Source organism: Sarcophilus harrisii, chromosome 5 (genome assembly GCF_902635505.1).
Source record: "Sarcophilus harrisii chromosome 5, mSarHar1.11, whole genome shotgun sequence".
Lineage (NCBI taxonomy): Eukaryota > Metazoa > Chordata > Mammalia > Dasyuromorphia > Dasyuridae > Sarcophilus > Sarcophilus harrisii.
The window spans coordinates 131,632,941-131,656,589 of record NC_045430.1 but is presented as its reverse complement, the minus strand read 5'-3'; the positions used below and the strand labels follow the sequence as shown (position 1 = coordinate 131,656,589).

Sequence of the window (23,649 nt, the reverse complement as noted above, 5' to 3'; positions counted from 1 at the left end):
ACTCCAAATAATAAGGGCTTTTTTTTCCCCTTATACTCCCAGGGCCTAGCACAGGGCTGATGTACAATATACCTCAGGTCTTCCAGTAAAGTACTAGACTGGCACACGGTACAACAGATTCAGGTATGAGTCAGATGTCCTGGGTCCTGCTGACTTATAGGTGTCTCTATTACCTGAGGACTTATCAAAATGATCCCAAGCACAACTGAAATATGGAGTATCATATTCTTATTATAAGACAAAGTACCCAATTCGTCACGAAGGGCAATCTAGCAAACTGAAGAAGCCTTGGTTCCAATTAGCTATACAACTGGCACATAATGCTTAATAAATGAATATGCTTGGAAACTTAAACCTTTGTTTCTTTAACTATTTCAATTAATGTAGTTCTGACTCCACACACTGTCAACACAAGGACAAGTTAGCAGAGAACCTGGGGTATCTTACACTGAGGCTGCATAGGACTCAGAAGAGACTCCTCCATAGTAAAAGCCATCCCGACATAGTCTTTCTTTCAGGCTGGAGCCCTTGCGGGCATATTTCTTTGGCACTTGACCTCCAGAGAAGGAAGACTGCAAATCTGCTCGCTTGGCACTGAGTTTCTTATACTGAGATTGTATATGATACTGGCAATACTCACAATCATTCTGCAAGAAGAAATAAAAATAATATGAAGGAACACTATGGGCAGTGAGATAACAAATAAATAATAATACCACTTTAATTTCATATAAGGTTTTACAGTTTACAAAGCACTTTCCTCAGCACTGTCAGAACAGAGAGGCACTGTGGAGTAATGCAGAGAAGCTAGCAAAGTCTGGGCTCAGAGCCTTCTCTGACATATATGGACGGGGCCACCTGCTTTAGGAGAATTACCAGGGAAGAACAGGGCACACCCTGACTCCTATTTCTGAACACCACCACGCTGTAGGCAGGGCAGAGCCAGAGGGAAGCAGCAGAGGGTTAGAAGCCAAACAACTGGCCGGAGGGCCTCTCATGTAGCCAGTTGAGAGGAGGGCCAGGTCCTGGCTTCATGCCTGGTGCTTTCCCCAACGTCTCTTGTTGCTGTCCATGGACACGGACACTTCATCATGGAGGGAACCGAGTGAATCACCTCCACTCCCATCTTGTGGATCAACTGTTTGAGCCTATCCTGCATGGTTGGGAGGCTGAACCTCCTACCTAGGTCATGCTGACAGTGACAAAGCTGGAAATCAGCAGAAACCCACTCAGTTTCGAAGAACGATGCAGGGAATTTTCTTACAAGTATAGTCTCAAGCAATCCCTGTGTCTTATCTGAAAACCAGTTACTGTGTCTTTGTCCCTTTGATCAAATACAGACACTTGATAGAGAATAAGATACTGCTTTTTCTGATTTCAGGGAATTGCACTTGTTTGCTCTCCCCCTCCCAACCTGTAATAACTCTACATCTTTTGTTCTAGTTAGGAATTTTAGGAATTACATAACCTAATTTTGTTTGCTGACTTGTTACCTTATTTTCTTTTAATTAATTGGTCTTTTTAATGAAAACCCACCTTCCCCTATATTTGAGGTCTAAACTGAAGGCTTTGCATTCCTTTCAAAGAAGAATCATTTCCTATATAATCTAGAGAAATCAGTGTTCAGTGAATTTTTTTTAACAGTCATTCATACTAACTTTTAAATGAAGGTTATCCTATTGATGAGAGAACCAAAGTGAAAGGAAGCATTCTTTTTTTGGATGAATACTGAAGATACTAATCTCTTGATTATTTTAGAACTAAAGGCATTGGGGATATATATCAGGTCCTTGATGTTCTTCAGACAACTATCTGCCCTTTAGTCATTTAGCTGTACACGATATTCATCAAAGAATGGATTAAAAAATAATGGGGAGGAGAGGGCTTAAAAAGTCCTGAAATCAGTAACCTATGCTCCTTATGTTTTAAGACTATCCAATGAGAAGGGCCAGACTAAAACTACTGCCTAAAATTTAAGGTTTGTAGGTTACAAGTAGCTTTTCTACTATTCCTGTGACCTGTTACTATGAATGGTTGAAACCAGCAAATTTTTATGTACAAAGATATTCTGTAAATACAAAATTCTGTAATGAGGTATCATTTTTTACACTGGTACCAAAAACCATTTGTGACAGACAAAACTCAGTTCTCTCATTTGGACCTTTCCTGTTTATAATAAGAGATACAAGCCATTATCTCTGAGGCATTCACATTTTCTTTCCTAGGAACACAGCCTAACACTGTTAAACAATAAACCAACCAGATTGACAATCTGTGTACAAGGCTCTCCATTCTTTTTCTTTGCTTTGCAGGTTCCCAAGTCAAGTGCTTCACCCATAATTAGAATCTTCTGGGCATGATCAATAGACAAACATACCTGTAGAGATGAGACACCTAGTTAGGAAGTAAAAGCAAATATTATAAAAGTAAAAGGATTTAATCAGCAAGACTGGGGAAAGAAAGGAATAACTATATTTTAGAAAGCCTCTCCAAGTTTACAGTCAGTAGTACATAAGATATGAACTGTTCTCCCAATTTGCTAAAGAAGTCTTTTCATATTCAGGTTACATTATGTATAGATAGTGAAATGCTATAGGGAATACTAAGAAATGGTTAATTATTGCCAATTATTAACTGCTGAAAGCCAGGGAGCAAAATAATGAGGAATGAAACTTTTTATTTCCAATAGTTATGTCTTTTTCAGCACTGGATCACGATGAAGAAGCTGGTGCAATTATTTTTCATATTGTGCCTAGACATTGGGTTTATAGGATTAGTTCCTTAAACTTCATGGCTTTTCCAGGAACAAAATTTACTTTATAAACCATATTTTCTATTGAAACACTAGACAGAGTTTTGAGAAGTCAAACTTCCATTTGATAATTTAACTATTGATACTAAATGAAGTACATATGTGAGGAAGATTTCCCACTCCTTGAGTTGGAAGTTCAATTCTGTTTAATTTTTAGAGCTGTATAAGATCAATTCCATCAAGACCATTTTGCTGACACCCTACATTTACAGTATTTGAGTCCCACATAATCCAAGAGTAAAAATGTTCACAACCTTCAATATGGAGTTGAATCAAATTAAATGTTTTCAATATTACCAAAATTTTCCCATGAGCTGTGCACTCTCTAACTGAGCTTTAATAAAGAAAATGAATTCTTAAAGAGTTGTTGGGAATGCTGAATATATATAAAGTTCATAAAAACTTTTATAATAGTTCAGTGGTTAAAAAAAAAAAAAAAAAACAACCATAGAAACATTACCAGTAAATTCAGGGATTTTTTTTCTTTTTTTTTGGTGAAGCAATTGGGTTAATTACTTGCTCAGTCAGAAAGTTCTGATTCCAAAACCAGTGTTCTATCCACTGTGCTATGTAGTTGTCCCAACCTATGCTTTTTTAATGCTCCTCCAAAACCTACATAATTTTAAAGGCCTACAAAATCAAATGCCACTATATAGGTAAAGGATCACCAAGTATAAATAAATGGAATGCTAGATCGATGAATAAATTCGATGACTCTTGGACTGATCTGAAGAGCTAAATAAAGAAGTTATTATATTATTTAGTGCTAATCCAAAACAAATGCTATTGACAAAATTTGGCTAACTTGAATAGATCTTTAGATAAAGAAATCTTTCTTACTTCATCTGAACCTTCCTTTGGCTTCATGGGGTTTGCATTAAGTAATCCTATGACAGTGCCTTGTTCAGTCTTCCAGTGTTCTTTGTGGACTTCTCCAAATAAGAACAATGAGACATTTTGGTTTAGGTCACGCAGATCATTCAGTTTCCAGATGCTAAAGGTTTTTCCCTGTAAAAAAAAATTTTTATTCTTTAATTCTCTTTTGCTAGAAAATGGTATTCATTTTTCTCATCCAGCAAAAACCTGCCTTCTCTCCTTCTATTGTCCCTGAGAGTAAAAATAAAACCCCTTTTATAAATGTGCTATTGTATAGACAAGTAAAACAAATCTCCAAAACCCTTTTTATATATTTATATATAAGTATATGCCTTGTATGTATGTGTGTATACACACACACACACACACACTATATATATATAATATATGTGTGTGTATGTATGTATATATCTTGTTCTGCACTGAGCCCTTCATCTCTCTAACAGGGTTGGGTAGTAAGGTTCATTATTAGCTCTCCAGAACTGTGGTTGATCCTTTAGCTCATCAGAGATTCTTTCAAATTTGTTTGTTTTCAATCTACTGTTGTCATTATAGAAACTGTTCTCCTGGTTCTGTTCGCTTTACTCTACATGAGTTCATATAAATCTTCTTAGGTTTTTCTGAAATCATACCCTTTATCATTTCTTATAATCCAATAGTATTCCCTCAGAGAAACAATAACACCACTTTTTCAGCTATTACCCAATTTAGGAAGACTTTGTCATTCTCATTCTTTGTCACCTCAATAGTTTGTTCTACTTAAGGCCAATACCTTCCTTAATCTACCCTCCCATTCTTACCTTTCCCTATTGAGATGTATTTTTATACCCAAATTTTGCGTGTGTGTTTGTGTGTGTGTGTGTGTGTGTGTGTATGTATGTGTGTATTCTTCCCTCCTTTGAAAAGGTTCAAGAGTCAGCAGTTTATCCCCTGTCTTAACTTGTCTGTAAAAGATATCTACTTGCACATTCTAATGATGAGATGATTTCCCCCAGTCTTCCTTTTCCTTGCTGACCTTCAACCCAGTCATTCCTTTTCTCTTCCCATTCTTCTTAAAAGAAGAATGATCTTAAAAAGATCTTAAAATCATCAAGCCAAGAGGGAGAAGGATTCCCAGATTTTGTTTAAAGAGACTTCCTCTGAGGCTTGAAGTTTCAGAGGGGGCAATGTATCATTTCTCCATATTAAAATGTAAGCAATTATCCTTGTTGAATCCTTTGCAATTGTTACTTTTTATTTCTCTTAGATTTTTGTATGTAAACTTCAGAGTTTCTATAGAACTCTGGTTTGTTCATTACGAATACTTGGAAGTCTTCTCTTTCATGAAAGGCCCATTTCCCCTTCTGTAGCATCATTTTGGTTTTACTGGCTGTTATTGTTGGCTGTAAGCCTCTTTCTTTTGCATTCTGGAATATCACAGTCTAAGCTCACTGATTCTTTAGAGAAGTATCTCTTAAATTGTGTACAATCCTATCTATGGCTTCTCTGTACCTGAAATCTTTCTTTCTGACTACTCACAGCATTTTTTCTTTGACCCAGAAGCTCTGAAATTTGGCTATGTGTTCTTGGGAATTTTCATTGTGAGGTTTCTTTCATAAAGTAACTAAATTCTATTTCTACTTTGTCTCTAGATTTTAGGGTATCTGGGTGGTTTTCTTTTAAGGTTTCTTGAAATATGATGCTTAGGCTCTTTGGTTGGTGTTCAAGTAGTCTAATAAGTCATATAAGTCCAATATATACTCTCCTTGAACTTTTCTACAAGTCTGTTGTTTTTGCTATAAAAAAACCTGTATTTATTTTGTTCTCCCCACCACCACTCCACCAACTTGACTTTGTTTTGTTGTCTCTTGCTGGGTCGTGGAGTTACTGGTTACTATATGGTCCATCCTAATTCTAATTTTCAAGATTTTCAATCTCTTGAGCCAAGCTAATTAATTCTCTTTCCCATTTTTTCTCTATAGTTCTTATGTCTTCCATTTTTTTTCCTCAAGTACTCTCATCTAATTGATAAAAATCAATCTTTAAACTCCCTTTTAAAACTCCTTTTCTTTTCCAGGACTTCTTTGTATTCAAGACATACTTTGCTTTGAAGCTTTGTTGATAAATGTTTTATTCTTCTGCATTTTTGTCTTGAGCATCTCTGTCACATAATTTTTCAGGTGAAATTCTTTCCTTGTTTGCTCATGTTTCCAGTCTATTTCTTGATTTCAGTCTAAATGTTAGGGTGAGGCTCTGCACACTTCTGGAAGGAAGGTCTTGGTCTCAACTGGTCCTATTGTTATTTTGGGGGGAGTATTGTACTATTTCAAGACCTCAATTATAGCTCAAAGTGGTCCAGTCTAGGGCAAAGTCTGATCATGCTGTCTGTGTCTCCTGCCACAACTCGGCAAATTCACCTGAGTTTAGGTATGAGAAAGAGTAAAATGTTGATGGACTCCATAATTATTAGTCTAATAGGAAAGCTCTGCTGGTTCAATGATAAAGTTAAAGGATTCCTTTTGATTCCTTCATTGTTTATTCCTTTGCAAGCTGGTCTAGTGGAACGGAGATCTTACTCTGCCCCTTGAATCTGAGGCATGACACTGCTGCTTATCTATTAATTTCTTCTTTTCTTGGCACATATCCTAGGGCTGTGACCTCTTTGCCCCTTTTTAGTCCATCCTGGATCTGTAATCCAGAACTGTCAGCTGGCATATCTCCCCATCACAGTGCCTGGGTGCCCTTTTATGAATCTGGGAAATCTTTCTATTCTGATGTAGAGCCCAATCTGGGCATGCTTTGTGTGCCAGACCTCATCCTTTCTAGTGATCCTAGTGATTCTACCTGATCCCTAGTGTCTAAAAGTCTATTATTCTATCTCCCTGTTAAAGAGTCACTGTGTTGCTTGTAATTTGTTTTCTTTCTCAGTTTTTTTTCCTTCTTGATCCGATTTTTCTTGTGCAGCAAGATAACTGTAAATATGTATACATATATTGAATTTAACATATATTTTAACATATTTAACATGTATTGGACTACCTGCCATCTAGGGGAGGGGGTGAGGGGAAGGAGGGGGTAATTTGGAACAGAAGGTTTTACAAGGGTCAGTGTTGAAAAATTACCAATGCATATGTTTTGTAAATAAAAAGCTTTAATTTAAAAAAAAAATTTTTTTTTAAAGAGTCACTGTGAATTTTTTTTGGATTTTCCCATCAGAATTTGGCCTGGAATATTTTCTAGGTGTTTGGAAGAGGACAGGGGTGGAGGATGGGAGGCTTGCTGTACTGCTTCTTTCTACTGTGCCATCTTCTGTCCTTTAATTCTCAAGCCACAAACTTATAGATGATCTGCATGATACTATGAAACCATACTAAACTCATCTGTCAAAGTTTTCAAAATCAGGAAATAAATCTTATTTATGCAAATTACATTGTCAATACAATGACTAAAATTCACTGTCCAAAGGGTTTGCTATAACTTTTCCCATTTTAAAAGTATAAAAAATTACACAGGAAGATGAAATAATTTGATTAATTTATATACAGCAAGCCAGAGGCAAAGAACTCCAGGTTTCTAATTTCAAGCTTGTATTTTATTCTTAGATTAGCACTGTTTCTCTAGCTGATAAAAGCACTACTAAAATGAAAAGTAGAGACTACAGAATCATCTTATTAACTTACCATAAAATAGAAAGATGTTATTAGACTGGCTTACATAATAAGTATCATATTTATCACAGATTAATAATATCTGCTAAAGAAATGAATGGATCATTGCAATGCTGTCAAGAATAAAAGTATCATTCCTCTGGGTTTGGAAAGCAATTAGATATAAAAACTGGCTTAGTTTGGCTGTAAAATTTCAAAGCATTTGTCAAGTACCTGAAGAGCCATAATTTAAAATATTTTAAAGATCACAGCCAGTATTTACTTTGTTCCTGAAGTATTTCTATATACTAGTTCTCAATGAACCTGAATTGCAAATCAGATTATTTTTAGGAATAAGACCATTTGCTGATGGCCAGAAGGCCAGAATAAACTTAGTGATAGTGACCAGGTCACAATGAATTGTGGCCCCCATAATTAATGTTGCTCCTTATTATTCCAAGAATTTGTACAATTGCTTCAGAAGAGCTCATAGTTTTTTTCACATTTATTTCTATCAACCTCACAACATGTCTCTGTTAAAGTTAAAGTACAGAGAAGCCAAAAGTCAGAGCTAAGGCAGATCTCAGCAATCTTTCGCCTTAAAAACCAATGCTTTCATTTAGAAACATACAGTACAGACAAGACTAAATATTAGCTGGAAACAAAATGAATAAAAATTACAATTGATGAAAAGAACAAGCATTAAAGTTGCAGAATATTAGAAAGGGCCTAAGAAATTAGCTGGTTGAGTAGCTAAGGAGGGGAACAGAAATCCAAAGACAAATAAGACTTCAGCTTATGGCCATACAGTCAGCAGCAAAACTGGGGCTAAAGCTCAAGTTTCCATGACTAAAGTCAATGCTTTCTCTACTATATCATCTTTCTCTAGTGCATTACTTCAACAATTGAGATTGATAAAATTCGTGGTATTTTCTTGAATACAATATATTTTTCCTATATAGTGCAGTACTTTTAGGGTAGAATAATTTTTAATTAGTTTTTAAAATAATTTCATTTTCCCAAAGCTATTAAGAACTTCAGTATTAAAATTATTGTTAATGGCATCACCAAAACTAGCTTTATCTAGCCACCACATAGTTAATAAGGAATTGAGAGTGGAATAAAATACCAGGAATAAGTAAAAGAAGTGAGTCTAGATGACCCATGTTCAATTAGGCTGTTTATCCTGTCTGAGCCTCTGTTTTCTTGTCAGTAAGATGGACTTCTCCCAGTCTTTGCTCTAAATCTATAATCCTAGAAATAACTAATGGAAGAGGAAGGGAATAAGTATTTATTAAGTGCTTAATATGTGCCAGGAACTGTGCTAAGTGCATTAAGAATATTTTCTCATTGATGCAAGGGAATTTAAATGCTGACTGGTTATAATAGGATGCTGTAGGTCTGACTCATAGGCATCCACTCGCATATTTATTTGCAGACATTGCTTAGTCAGTGAGAGCTACTGCTCAAGATTTACTTGTATTTATTTAAAATGAGATGTGGAAAGATGCAGCTAAGGCCATCAGCACTCCAGATCTCAGCTTGCTGTCAGTGTTTCTGGATATGCGACTAACAAGCTAACAGAAAAGGACTTACGTTGTTTGAACTCTGAGGAGTGACTTTCTTCATGATGACCCCAAATGTCACCCAGTCTATTTCTTCCAATTTCTCACTTGCCAACCTGTTCTTGAGCTGGGACAGTCTGATCATTTTCCGGCCAGCCATTTTCCTATCCATTTCTGTGGAGGATACTCGGGGCCGCCTGTATTGCAAATTATAACAAACAACCTGATTCATTTAGCTCTTATTGAGTATAAACCAAATATGTGGCATATGTCAAATGGTCTTTTGTGAAAATACTTCTTGGAAGTGAAGCCAAGATGGCGGAGTAAAGGCAGGAACTTGCCCAACCTTCCCCCCAAACTGCTCCAAATTCCTTTAAATAAAGACTCTAAACAAATTTTAGACCATCAGGACACCCAAAAAGATGAAGCAGAACATTTTCCAGGAGAAGGCAACTTAGAAACTCAGCAGAAATGGTCTGTGACACCAGAGTGGGCATCCTGGAGCAAGGCCCCACCTGGCCCGACCTCAGAATCAGCTCCATGTGGCTTCCAGACTTCTCATTCCAGAGACACCAGAGGACCTGGAGGTCAGCAGAACAGGCCTGGGAACCAGAGCCCAGCATAATCCAGCTCCAGCTCCGGCCCAGACTCTATCATCAAGACCGCTCAATCAGCCCCAGTGCTGGAGGTTTCCAGATCTCTCTGGGTCCTGCCTGGCCAGCACACTAGAACTCAGAGCTACAGTGAGGCAGGGACGCACCTACCAGCTCCAGGGCCGAGAAGAAGGCTTGGGGTCAGACTCCTAGAAGGCTTTCTGAAAACCGCGGTACAAAACCCCTGAAGCTTGGGACAGTACACCCCCTACCCTGGAAACAGAGCCCTACTTCAGAGACTTAAAAGAGCAATAGGCCAGGAAAATGAGCAGAGAAGAAAATCAAACTGTTGTCTCAAAAATGAAAAGGGAGAACTTTCCACCAATGAAGAGGAAATTAGGGCAATTATTAGGAGCCACTTTGCCCAATTATGTGCCAATAAATTTGATAATTTAAGTGAAATGGAGGAATATACACAAAAGTATAGATTGCCCAGGTTAACAGAAGAGGAAATAAATTACTTAAATAGTTTCATTTTAGAAAAAAGAAAATTAAGCAGAAAACAAAAAAAAATTCTGACTATTAAAAGTTATTATGGTGACAAGGAAGATCAAAATACACATTCAAAGATGATAACAAAGTCAAAGTTTCTAATCCAAAGTCTCCAAGAAAAATAACAATTGGGCTCACTCCACAGAAGAGCTCAAAAGGGACTTTGAAAATTAAATAAGAGAAATAGAGAAAAAATTAGGGAAAGAACTGAAAGAGATGCAAAAGGAAATACAAAAAGCTAATGAGGAGAAGAATGCCTTAAAAAGCAAAATTGGCCAATTGGGAATGGAGGTTCAAAAGCTCATCGAAGAAAATAATTCTTTAAAAAATAGAATTGAGCAAATGGAAGCTAATGACTTTATGAGAAATCAAGATATAATAAAGCAAAAAAAAAAAAAAAAAAAAAAAAAAAAAAAAAAAAAGGAAAAAATGTGAAACATCTTACTAGAAAATACTCTTCAAATGCTAGTACAAAAGAAGCCTGGGTTTCTTAAAGTTATGCCTGCAAAGCACAAATCTGGGCAGGCCCAACAAAACAATCTAAATAATGAATTGCAGGTGATCAAAGGATTAGCCTATCTAATTTCTGAAAAGTTTATATCAGCAAATAAATGCTATTTTCTAATCATAGAGACTCATAAAGCCCAACCACCAAGGCATCTAAGTTTTGGATCTGATATCAAAGAAATAGTATTCACATAGATGAAATCATATGTTCTTTAGGTATATACAGTGGAGCAGGGGCTCTAACATTTTTTGTATCATGGAACTTTGACAATCTCAGAACAATGTTTTTAAATGCATAAAACATGATTACAAAGAAGATCAATTGTATTGAAGGAATTATCAAAATAGTAAGAAAAAAAAATTTCAAGAACCTTGGCACTAGAGTGATGCTGAAGAGGAAAAAAATTAACATTGTTCATACTTGGAGGAAGAGACTCAACCTCTAAAATGGGGGAGCCAGATGGTAAGTGCCAAGAGTTACACTATAAAGTAGGGTAGTAAGGTTGGCTGATTAGTTTTGCTGAACCACTCCTTCCTTCCTTCTCTCTCTTCTCTCCCTTTCTTCCCTCCTTTCTTTCTCTCATCTTAAAAAAATTCTTTGTTACAAAAGATAGCTCACTAAAGAGGGGAGGAAAGGGGGATATTTGGAAAGAAAGGTGATGGGAGAAAAAAAGAATTAAAACAAAAGCTTTTTGTTTTTTTTTAATGTGAATGAATGGTTATAGAACAGGGGCTATTATAGGAAGCAAGGAAACACAATTGTGATTATTATGATATATATCAATCTTAATCATTTATTAATCTGAAACAATCTTTTCTGCTTTTGCTACAATTATCAGTGCCTATCAGTGAATATTATATTTAAATTTCAATAAGTATGCGTGAATATTATGGGTCTTATTTTTCCTGATAGGAAGCATTTGTACAGTTTTTTTTTTAAATTGGCATGCAAAAATAAGACACAATTAGCCTTCAAAAGAGAACTACCAATAGTATTTAAATTAGCAAACTGGGTAATAGAAAAATCAGTTTCCATTCCATCTTTGGCCATATTATGTCATTTAAAGTTGAGACCATTTCATTTTTTTCTTTTTTTATCTCCACAGTATTACATAGTGCCTTTATATTGAATAAATGCTAAATATATCTCTGTTGATTGAATGATAACCTAGATATATTAGACAAGGGAAAAAATTTTTTTTCTTTTATAAGATCACAAAATGAGGAATGCCTTTATATGTCATTTACTCCAATATATGTCAAAAAGGGATGTTCCTCACAGAAGCCCTAACAGCCTCCCCCCATCTAATCCCTAAATAAAGATCTTCAGTGAAGGACAAGAGGTGAGAGAACAAAAAGACGGTCCAACTATCATTGCTTCTTTAAGTTTTTATTCTTCAGTCCAAACAACCCCATTTCTTCCTCCCATGACACGGTTTTCACATCCCTCACAATCTTGGTCACCTCCCTCTGCATAAGATCCAAGGTGTTTTGAATAAAATGGACCCAACTATGGAGAAAATATGGTTTTGAGAGTTAAAAGTAAAAACAAATCTGTGAGTGGAAAGATTATTTTCTTTTCTTAATTTTTATGACACCACTTCTGTGAGGCCTGTCCATAGTGGAAAACTAATGTCAGTCTCATTTAGGTACTATAGTTTATTTAATATTCACACCCAAATGATCCCTATTTGAAACCATTTGCTTTCTTTGCTGTGCTCAATAAATTTAGATGTTGGCTAACATCTGGCTGAAATTCAGAGGAGAAAGAGTTAGATATTTGGGAGTGGCGGCGCGAGATGGGGAGAGGTTATTTTTATAGAACTGAAAACACTTTAATCTTAGTGTGAATTGTCCAGCTTCTCTGGTCTCCAATAGAAGAAATTATGAATCATTGACAGAATTGGATTTCTCATCAGACAATGTGAAAATTCAATAGTTATATCTATGAAACATATGCTAAGCTTTAAAAAACAAAACTATAACAATTACAATAAGATGAAAAGTGTTATAAATTTCATATTTGCTTACTTAGGCCATTTGACATACATAGCTATAATCTCTAACACTATTACCTACCTATCAATTGATAAGGATTTATTAAGCTTCTACTACTAGTTCAAGCTATGAGGGAAAAAACAAGAACTATAGTCCCTGCTGTTAAGGAGCCCATACTCTCCTAAGGAGAAAAATATTTGAATGTATAAAGATATACAGAATAGAAGGTAGTTTAAGTAGGGAGGACATCAGGAAAGGCTTGGTAGAAGGGAATGCTTGAACTGACTCCTTAGGGACATGAAGGAGAATGTCCTATGCAGGGAGAATGAATGGTACATAGGTGGGATGATGTGTGTAAAGGACAGTTAGGAGGCTAGTTTGGCTAGACTGGAGAGCGCAAGAATGAGAATAATGTATAATTCAGCACGTCTTAGCCTGCCGTCCATGGAAAGATTTCAAAAAGTTCGTCAACATGGATGGGGAAGAAATTCACTCCCTTATTTTCACTAATCTTTAACTGGAATTTAGCATTTCCTTTGATTATGAATTTAAAAAAGCAACAAATAACATTACTGTGTCCATAACACAAAGTTAAGAACCAATTTGTGAAGGACTTTAAAAGCCAAACAAGAGTTTTTCTCTTATCTTTGAGGCAACAGAGAGAGCCATTGGAGTTTAATGAACAGGAGAGTGATATGGTTAAATTTGTACATAAGGAAAATCATTTAAGTGGCTTTGTGGACAATCTTTTGACCATAATTTACATAAGAAACATTCTCTTTTGGTTATAATTCTAGATATAAGTGAATTAAGTTAAACCTAGAGCTACAAATATATACAATTTTTTTCATGACCTTAAAAAGTTCTATGAAAATTTGTTTTTAAAAATTCCCTATTTTAAACTAAGAGCCAGTGTCCAATAAAGCAGAAAGAGACATCTAGTGGTATCAAGAAGAACTAAAAATAAGAGGTACTATTATAAAATTACTGACCTTAACCTAAGTCCAGTAAATTTTTCCACTGATACAGTCTGAGTAGTTCCACATGAAGGTCCAGATGTTCCTAAAGTCGAGTTTCCAGTCCCTCCACTGGGCTTGTTTCCAGCAGTAGATCTAAGGGGCTGGGAATATGAATTTGGTAATGATCCTGGAAGAGGACTCTTGTGCTCTAAAGAATTAACAATAAAAAATTTAATTTAATTTAATTTAAATTTAAATTAATCTTATTGAAATTACATTTGCTATAGTGTTCCCAAGAGCCAAATAGTGGATAAAATGCCACAGAGGAGATGCAACTTTTCTTCAGAAATAATAGAGATTCACTAGAATCCACAAATGGTATCAAAAGAGTTGGCCAAATTTTCTAGATATGGGACTTAGTTGTATTAAATGTTGCTTGAATTAAGTATAAATTTCAGATGGATCTACATTCCTTAATGGATTTTGACCTGTATGCAAATTTATATTCTTCTGTAAAGAGTGGAGTTTTTTTCTTTCTTTTGCTGAGGCAGTTGGGGTTAAGTGACTTGCCCAGGGTCACACAGCTAAGAAGTTTTAATTGTTTGAGACCACATTTGAATTCAGGTCCTCCTGACTTCAGAGCTGGTGCTCAATCCACTGTGCCGCTTATAAAGAGTGATTTTATAACAGTAAGAATTCACATTCGCCTAGAACTTTAAGTTTTAAAGAGTGCCACATTCTCAACAATTCTAAGGTGGATAGCACAGGAAACCAAAGCTTAGAAATGCTAGGTAACTTATCTATACTAATAGGTACAGTGGGCAGATTTCAAACCCAGGTGATGTCACTAAGCCCACTATTCTATCCACTACCTTCTACTGAGGCTCAGAGATCAAGGTGACTCAGCTGGTAAAAAAAAGATCTCATAACTTGAACCTTGGGTCTAGTTTTCTTTCTACTTGCTGCTACTCCAAGATCAACTTGGACTTATTTTGACCTCATTTGAGATTCTTGACTACTCTAATAATTTGTGCTTTGGTTTTATAAACTCAATTTAAATATTCACAAATGTACTAAAGACCAACCCTAATAATACACAGCTTAGTCAGAAGAATTGGTTTCTAAGGAAAATAAATTTAGCATATGGTCCCTTCTATTTAGAGACTGCTACATCACTGAAGAAACAAGAAACCTAATTACATAAAATAAGAAGAGAATGCTAAAAGAAAGGATATAGGTGAGTACCAAAGTTTGTATTATGAACAATAAAGCAATCAGAGGTCTGGAAAAAAGAAATCCACATAGAGTGGAGAACTATACCTGCAGGGAAAACCTTTGGTTTCTGGGCTACTTGTTTGGGTTTTGGCAAAGCAGGGATGTCAAGCTGGGCAGAAAACAAAGATGACTCCTGAATCTTCTGAACTTTCTGCTCCTTAAGAGGGAGGTGCGAAATCTTACCTAATTGATCAAAAGTAAAGGGAAATAACAAAGCATCACAAAAGTCATCAAAGTCTGTTCTGCCATGTGTCTGCCAATATGGATATTCAGACTCTGAAAAATATTGGTCTTATTACCAGAGGATTTCTGTAAAGATTTTGGGCTCGTAGACTTCCCAATTGTAGTCATTTTTAGTCGGTCTTGTAATGTCTTCATCTGCTCTTGCAATTTCTTCAGTTCATCTAGGAAAAAATATATACTAGTTTCAGAGCCACGCTAGAAAACAAGGTAAAATATGTTGAAATAATTCTAGAAACTCCATCAAAAATTCTACAAAAACCTGAGAATTTCAACATGGAATTAGATGTCTAAATCCATAGGGAATTATTATTATTATTATTCAAAGCCCTATGGAGATGTGATATCAAATTCAAATAGAAATTGGAGGCTACTAAGCCATATACATAAGGATCCTTGCAGGCCACATACTGACTTAAAAAACATTAATATTATCTATATTCATAACCTATATCACATTTTTTGCTATCTTGGTAAGGGGGGAAAGATAAGAAGACAAATTCGAAACTCAAAATCTTATAAAAATCAATGTTGAATGACTTATAAAAATGTTTTGCTTAACTTCACATGGTTTTTTAATGAGGTAGGGATGGGGATGAGAGAATCTGGAACTCAAAAATTTTTTAAAAAACAAAGTAAAAAAATTGCCTTAAACGTAATCAGGGAAAATATTAAATAAATAAGATTTTAAGAAATGTTGAAAATTGCCCTTATGTGTAATTGGAAAAAATAAAATTATATATATATATATATATATCACATATTTTTTTTTTATATTTTTAATTGTAAAATAATGTATGCAAAAGTGAGTCAATGGAGACTGAGTGGCACACATGAGGGCTGATAAGGAGGATGATTTGGCTGTACTGGAGAGTTTAATAATGGGAATAATGTAATATAAGATTGGAACTGTAGAATGAAACCAAGTTGTGAAAAGTTTTGATATCTAAATAGATGAGCTTCTTTTTAGCCACAGTAAGGCCAGTGAAGTGTACTGAGGAGGGGAGAAACAAGAGCAGATCTTCACTTTAGTAGTCACTTTGGCAGCGATGGAAGATGATTTGGAGAGGGGAATAATTTGAGGCAGGAAACTAAATACAAGGCTATATTGCATTAAATTTAACTGAGAAGTGGCTGAGGACCTAACTAAAAGTGGTAGCTGTTGGAGCAGAAGGGTGGGAAGACAGAAATGGAAGATGGAAAAAATGTCATAGAGACAGAATCAGTAAGTCCCAGCAATTTACTGAATGAGGAGGTGAGGTGATATGAAGAGCTGAGGATGGCTCCAAGATTGTGGACTTGGTGTGACAAGAGAAATATTGATATATTTGACAGAAATAGGGACAGTGAGAAGAGTGATGGGCATGGGAAAAATAAATGCTAAAAAATGAAAAGTGCTATGAATATTCAATCCATTCTAGGAGATTTTTTGCAGACAATGATTATTAGTATGTATTTGTATACTGTAATACTATCTTTTAGTCCACATGACTGATTTTTAAACTCGGCTACAACCATGTAAAAGGTTGGTATGATGAAAAATGCCAAACTTGATGGCTTTCATTTAAATTTATCTTTAACTTAATAATTCATTGATTGCAGAACACTGAATGTTAAAAATTCGTTCTAGGCACCTTGTAACTCCTGGCGAATTTTCTCTTGGCTGGGAGCTGGGGGACTTAATTGTAGTGACTGTGTGGTGTCCTGGGTTTCTTCATTCTCCTCGTCTGTCAGATCATTGACATCTCCGAAGAGAGTGGCCATATTTTCCTTTTGGTCTCCAGATTCTGCCTCCAGAAGCTCATCAATCTCTTCTTTATAAGATGAACTATCACTATCAGCATCAAAGAGTTCATCAAATTCATCAGGCTCTCTGGCTTCCTCTTTCAAGAAGCCATTCTGCCCTGAATCATATTCTAAAGCTGATTCATTTTCCTCCAGCAGTTCAGTAAGAAGATCCAGGCCACATTCTTCCTCTGGAAAAGAAGGGAAGCAAATCAGGGGCAAATCTGAAGAGAACTTCAAGAGAATGGCAAAGCAATGAAAATGTTCGTGTCAGTCTTGAGAATGTTTTTTGAAAAGATGACCCTTACAATTTTACCTCTATTTGGGCATTTTTCTTTGTCAGCACCTACTTCTCAAGGATATTGTGAGGATAAAATGAGATGATATTTGTAAACCACTTAGCACAGTGATGAACACATAGTGGATACTATTACTTATCTCCCTTTCACTATTTCCTATAGTTACAAACTAAGGATAAAAGCATTTAACAGAGATCACTGTGTTTAGAATCCTATAAAAGACTGCCATGAAAATAAATAGTAATTTTTTAAAATAGGTAGAATTTATTAAACATATAAAAATATAAATAGGAGGTACATATATATATATATATATATATATATATATATATATATATATATATTTTACAGAAGGTAAGCATTTTATGAGAAAGGATTAAGCACTCATATAGCCATCTATTATGTGACAGACACTGTGCTAAGTGCTTTATAAATATTACCTCATTTGGTCCTCATAATAACCCTGGGATATATGTTATTATCATACGCATTTTGCAATGGAAGAGATTGTTGCTTAGTCTGTTAATACCTCTGATCAGCTTTGAACTCAGATTAATATAGAATACTCCAGGAACATTCTAGCCCCTGGCTGGCTACTACCTGCTCATAATCAGAAACTGACTTAACTTTGTATTTGTGTACCCAGTCCCTAATACATAGTTTGTGTTTGTTGTATCCAATTATTCATAAATCCATTAGGGCTTTTCTTGGTAAAGACACTACAATGATTTGCTGTTTACATCTCCAATTCATTTTAAAGATGAAGAAACCAAGACAGAGTTAAGTGACTTGCCTAGGGTCCCACACTAGGAAGTGTCTGAGGCCAGATATGGACTCAGAAAGATCAATCTTCCTGACTTTAGGCCTGGTACTCTAGCCACTGTGCTATCTGGATGCTCCTAGTACAAAGAAGGTACCTAATAAATGCTTTTTGACTGAGAAGCATTTAGGGGCTTGAGGGACACTTTTTGCCAGCATGCAAACTCTAAGATTGATTCTAATCACCGAAAAATTTCGTTAGCATTTTTCCTGTTACTAAGTCTTTCTAATCAATCACTTCATTGTTAATTTTACTCAGGTTAAGTTCTTCTAAGTCAGTTGGAGAACTGGCCATAAAAGGTCCACAAAATCATTGGGTCTGGACCTGCCAAGGCAATTTCAGGCAATGATGGGCTGAAAGCTAGATATAACAAATTCCCACTGCTGAGTTTTTAAGCTGATAATTTCGTATGGCCTGCAAATGATGCTATGAATATCCAAATGACCCTTTGGCAGCAAAAAAGGTTCTGCACCCCTGTTCTAAATACATCAAAAAAAATTTTTTTTAACATTTGCTCTTTTTTTTCTCTACTTCACATTACTTCCCTGAAAATTGTCAGTAAAAAAAAAATAGAATTAAAATATCACACTAATCCAACATCAAATATACCTATGAGAAGAAAAAACTTCAGTTAGATGGGGACACACCTGACTTTTAAAACGTGATCTTCAGACTACTAAAGTTATATATTGAAAAGATTAAGACAATATATCAAATATCTAACATCAGAAACTCAACAGATTTTAGGAGATCATTTTTTTTAGTAAAAGATTGAAACAAAGGAACAGATTGGACTTACCATCCATGTTGAGAGCACAGCTGATATGGGAACTTCAAAGGAGAAATCAAATAGGACCTGGAGAAAAATCCTGTGACAAAAATGTAAAGTAACAGACAGGTTTGATGGTAGCAAGAATTGGTATTCTATTTCTGGGATCATAGGCTAAGAAATCATCTGGATGAGAAAGGAGTCGCAGAGACACTCCCAAATCATGTGTATTCCTCTCCTTTTCCTTTCAAGTTCCCTAAAATGTCTGGTCTTCCAACATTTGTATATAAGTAAACTCCTTAAAGCTCCAGGTTTGTTCTTCAATATTCTGAGCAAGGACACTTTCATTTATTCAAAACTAATAAAAGAAGTATTTAACTCTAAGCAACTTTTCTGGCCTAATCTGAAAGGATAAAAATTTTAAAAATCATTTATTGGCCATCTAACAGGTAATAGTCATTGCCCTCAAGGAGGTAACATTTTAATAGAAGACAATAGGAAGTCAGTGGTAGTCTAGTAAGGGAATTTTCATATGGGTAAGTCATAGGGGTCTGATTTGGTCCACTGGGTAATCAACTGATATGTTCCAGATTCAGTGAACTGTGGTTTATATGAATGCATCCAAAGTAAAAGAGGATAATTTAGAGTGGGAGTAAGAGAAAGGATGTGGAGGCAAAGGACAAAATGGTACTCAAAGGGTAACTAAGGTCAGGAATCTGGGTCCAAATAGATATAGAGAGTTAGTTAGGTTCATGTGCTCCATCACCAATCAAAATATCTAGGTCACAGGGAGAGGGCTCTAAAGGAAAAGGTTTCCCATTCTTTCCAGAGAAAAACTACTTCTACCAGTATGTTTGCATAAGCCATCCCAGCCTTCCCCAGTGACTCTTCTCATACCTCTCCAGCCTTTTGTGGATGGCTGAACTTGAGAAGACAATGCACAATTGGTGCTACTACTTCCTTTCCTCTTATTCCCTTAATTCTGTACAGCTTGTCTTCCGATCTCATCATTCAACTGAAACCATTCTCTTCCAAGTTATTGATGATCTTTTTACTGCCAAATCAAATTACCTTTTTTCAGTCCTCATTCTTTTTGACCTCTGTAAGCTTTGCCCCTAACATTGCTTTCTTTTTCTCTATCCCCTCTAGGTTTTTGGATTTCCTGGTTTTCCTCCTTTTATCTGACTAATTCTCAGTCTCTTTTTGGAATCTTTATCCATGTCACTCCTATTTACTGTGGATGTCCCACAATGCTTTATCCTGAACTATCATCTCTATGTTGATCATTCTCAGATTTACTTATCCAGCCCTGACCTTTCTCTAAAATTCCAGTCTAATATCTCCAAGTTATCTATTGTATATCTCAAATTGGATTTCCTGTAGATATCTTAAATTCAACCTATTTAAAACAGAATTTATTTCTTCCCCCACAGCTAGCCTCTTCCCTTTCCTCACCCTCCCCATTATTGCTGAGGGTACCACTATCTTCCCAGTCACCTATGCTATGCTATGCTACTTGTCACCCTCTTCTCCCACATGCAATCTGTTGCCAAATCCTACTGATTTTTACCTTCACAACAACTCTTATATAAGTATTCTTCTCATCTGATACAATAGCACCTCCGTACACTTCACACCTGAATTATTACAATAGCCTACTTTGTGGTCTCCCAGCTTTTCCCTACTCCAGTCCATCTTCTACTCAGCAATTAAACTGATTTTCCTAAAACACTAGTCTGACCATATTCAATCAACTCTAATGGCTCCCCATTACCTCTAGGATAAAATATAAAACCCTCAGGAATTCAACGCCTTTTATTCCCCTGCCCCACACCCCTTCCATTATTCTTACAATCTAAAGTCTTCCATCTGTTGATTATTTCCAATTTAACTGTTTGTACTTAGTTTGTATATTTTGAATTCCTTGAGGCTTTTTATTTTTTTTTGTATTCACAACATTTAGCATAGTGCCTGGCACATAGGCTTACAAGCATTCCCTTCTCATCTCTCTCTTTTGGAGTTCTTTTCTTTCTTTATGCTTAGCTTAGGTGCAACTGAATAATCTCTCCTCCTCCTATTTTTCTAGTACTCTCTGAATCTCTTTAGCTACTACCATATCCCCTAGGGTATTATGCTTGTTTGTGTAAACATTGTATCTCTTTCTTTCTCAACTCTTGACTGGAAGAGGGTAGATAGTTAGAATTCAAGCAAAGAGACTTTTTTGTAAATGTCAAATAGCTCAGGATCACTTAACAGGGCCTTGTAATCTATAGTAAAATACATTGGCCCTTATAGCCTATTGCCCTCTACAGAACCATTAAATCATGTTGGTCACAATATTGAAACAGATTATGTTTACAAGTTTACTCTCAGCATTTTATAATCTCTTATTACTCTTAGTCATTTTTATCACTTAGTCACAGTGCATTAGTGACCAAATTCAGTTAGTCAATCAAGAAACATTTATTAACAACTACATTTCAGGTACAATGCTGAATGTTTTGAATACAAAGAAAGGCAAAAACCAGTTCCAGCTCATATTAAAAGAGACAACATGAAAACAACTATGTACAAAAAAGATATAAATAGAACAAATTGGAGATTAATTTTAGGGAGAAGGCACAGAAATTAAGGAGGCCTGGGAAAGGCTTCTTGTAGAAGGTGGGTCTTTAGCCGAGTCTTGAAAGAAGGAAGGGGAATGATGGAGGGTTCATAAATGAAAATGCTTGAAATTCATGTATGAAGAACAGCAAGAAAGACAGGGACACTAGGTCCCAAGGTAATTGGAAAGAAAGTGAAAGACCAGAAAAATTGGGGGTGGAAGGAAAGTCTGTCAGAAAGTCAAACAATGAATTTTCTTTCCATCCTGTGGATGGAGTCACTGGAATTTATTGAATAGGGAGAAAAATTGGGGGTGGAAGGAAAGTCTGTCAGAAAGTCAAACAATGAATTTTCTTTCCATCCACACTGGAATTTATTGAGTAGGGAAGTAGGAATGGGGGTGATAAGAGGAGACTTGTGCTTTAAAAGATCATTTTGAGTAGACAGAAGAGACCAATCAGTAGACTATTTCAAAATCGCAAATATGGAAAGATGAGGGCTTGCACTGGATTGGTGACAGTGTCAAATGTGAGAAGGGGGCATATATGAGAAATGTTTTGAAGGTAAAAATTGACAAACCTTGGCAACAGATTGGCTATGGTTGGAGAGGTGAAAAGGATTCCAAGATCACAAATAGGTTGCAAGCCTGGATGACTATTTGATTTGTCAATAAAAACATCATTGGTAACTTGGAAGACAATTGAATGATGAGCTTGGAAGAGAGAATAGTTAAGAAGTTTGAGGGAAGAAAGGAATCTGAGGAAAAGCCAAAACTGATAATAAAATAATCCCATTATTACACATACTTTCTTCTCTGCCTGAGATTTTGTTTTAACCATGATCTATTCTAGACGGACTTCTTCCCCCGCTAGCGGTTACCATTGCTTATTTAATTAATTTTGCCATTGCACTTTAACACATCTACCCCCAAAAGCGTGTTATCCAGTAGCTATAATTTTCTCTCAATCGGTCCCGCCGGGCGTTTTAAAGTCAAATCTGGAGGAGGCTGGCGTATGTGAACAAAAACTCTTCGAAAGGAAAAGCAGCTACCCAGGCCGAGTGTGCAAGAACGCGGCTTCATTCTAGGTGAATAAAACATCTAGCTCCCACGCTGGCTGAAATCCGGGTCTTTATTCATTCAGCAGAAAAGGCTGGCTTCATGCACCCATGGTTTAGATACAGTGGCGGACAGGACACTGTCCCAGATCAGGACCCACAGGGCGTGGATCTGGAGCCGAGACTCGGCTCAAATCTGTCTCCGCCGCTACTGTGCTGCGGTCTAAAGCCTTCCCCATCCAGGGGCTCCCGTCTCCTCATCCGTAAAACAGAGGGGTTTGCCTTTAAGTCCAGAATTCCCGTTTTTACCAGAAAACAGCGCCTAGGGGGGAGTTAATGAGGACGCCCTTGCTCTCCAAGATTTCCCCCCCGGGGACCCCAAGCGTTCTCCTCTAGGACCGGCCGTCCTCCTGAATCTCCCAAACCAAAGTACGCCCCAAATCCCTTCCCGCACCCACTCACCGTAGTCACCTCCGCGCCGCCAGTTTCCCAACTAGGATGCTCCCAGCGTTCCGCGCCAAAATTTTGATTCGGCCCTCCCCCATTTCTGACGTCAGGGCACTGGCGGGCTGACAGTCGTCCTGAAGACTGAACTGATTGGTTGAGTTGCCGGCGTACGTGGTGACGTAAATGAAGGAGCGTAAGTTATAATTTTTATTTTTTTCTTTCCCTCTACCCTTTCAGTCCGGGAGAGAGAGCTGCCGTAGGTCTCCCGGTGAAGGGCGGGACTTCCGGGCGTGTCGCTACCATCGGGTTCCGGTGACCGTAAGGTAAGGTTGTCCTTTCGTTCTCTGTGGTCTTTTATTTCTCATCCTGGTGGAAGTCTTTGTTTCCTGTCTTTTCCCCCGACTCCCACTTCCACGAGACCCAATAAATGCGTCACCCTTCGTTTAAAATGAATAAGTTTAACATACATTGTATCTAGGATATACTGAAACATATTTAACATGTATAGGACTGCTTGCCATCTGGGGGGGAGGGGAGGAGGGGGGAGGGAAAAATCGGAACGGAAGTGAGTGCAGGGGATAATGTTGTAAAAACTTACCCTGGCATGGGCTCTCTCAATAAAAAGTTATCATAATAAAAATAAAATAAAATAAATAAGTTTAACTAACATACATTGTATCTAGGATATACTGAGACATATTTAACATGTATAGGACTGCTTGCCATCTGGGGGGGAGGGGAGGAGGGGGGAGGGAAAAATCGGAACGGAAGTGAGTGCGAGGGATAATGTTGTAAAAACTTATCCTGGCATGGGCTCTCTCAATAAAGGTATTATAATAAAAATAAAATAAAATAAAAAAGTTTAACAT

At 36.6% G+C, this 23,649-nt stretch overlaps 1 protein-coding gene across 1 annotated transcript in view; it reads right to left on the bottom strand.

Moving 5' to 3' along the window:
* MCM10 (minichromosome maintenance 10 replication initiation factor) overlaps positions 1-22,904 on the bottom strand; it is a 49,098-nt gene extending 26,194 nt beyond the window's left edge. Inside the window, exons 1-10 of the mRNA XM_012550885.3 lie at positions 22,796-22,904; positions 18,707-18,776; positions 16,638-16,979; positions 15,063-15,167; positions 14,809-14,946; positions 13,522-13,696; positions 8,911-9,076; positions 3,653-3,820; positions 2,261-2,377; positions 448-647 (exon numbers count right to left, since the gene is read on the bottom strand). Coding sequence (XP_012406339.1) covers positions 448-647; positions 2,261-2,377; positions 3,653-3,820; positions 8,911-9,076; positions 13,522-13,696; positions 14,809-14,946; positions 15,063-15,167; positions 16,638-16,979; positions 18,707-18,713 — 1,418 coding nt within the window. The 5' untranslated portion in view covers positions 18,714-18,776; positions 22,796-22,904. The remainder of the gene's footprint in view (positions 1-447; positions 648-2,260; positions 2,378-3,652; positions 3,821-8,910; positions 9,077-13,521; positions 13,697-14,808; positions 14,947-15,062; positions 15,168-16,637; positions 16,980-18,706; positions 18,777-22,795) is intronic.
* Positions 22,905-23,649: the final 745 nt, after the last annotated feature.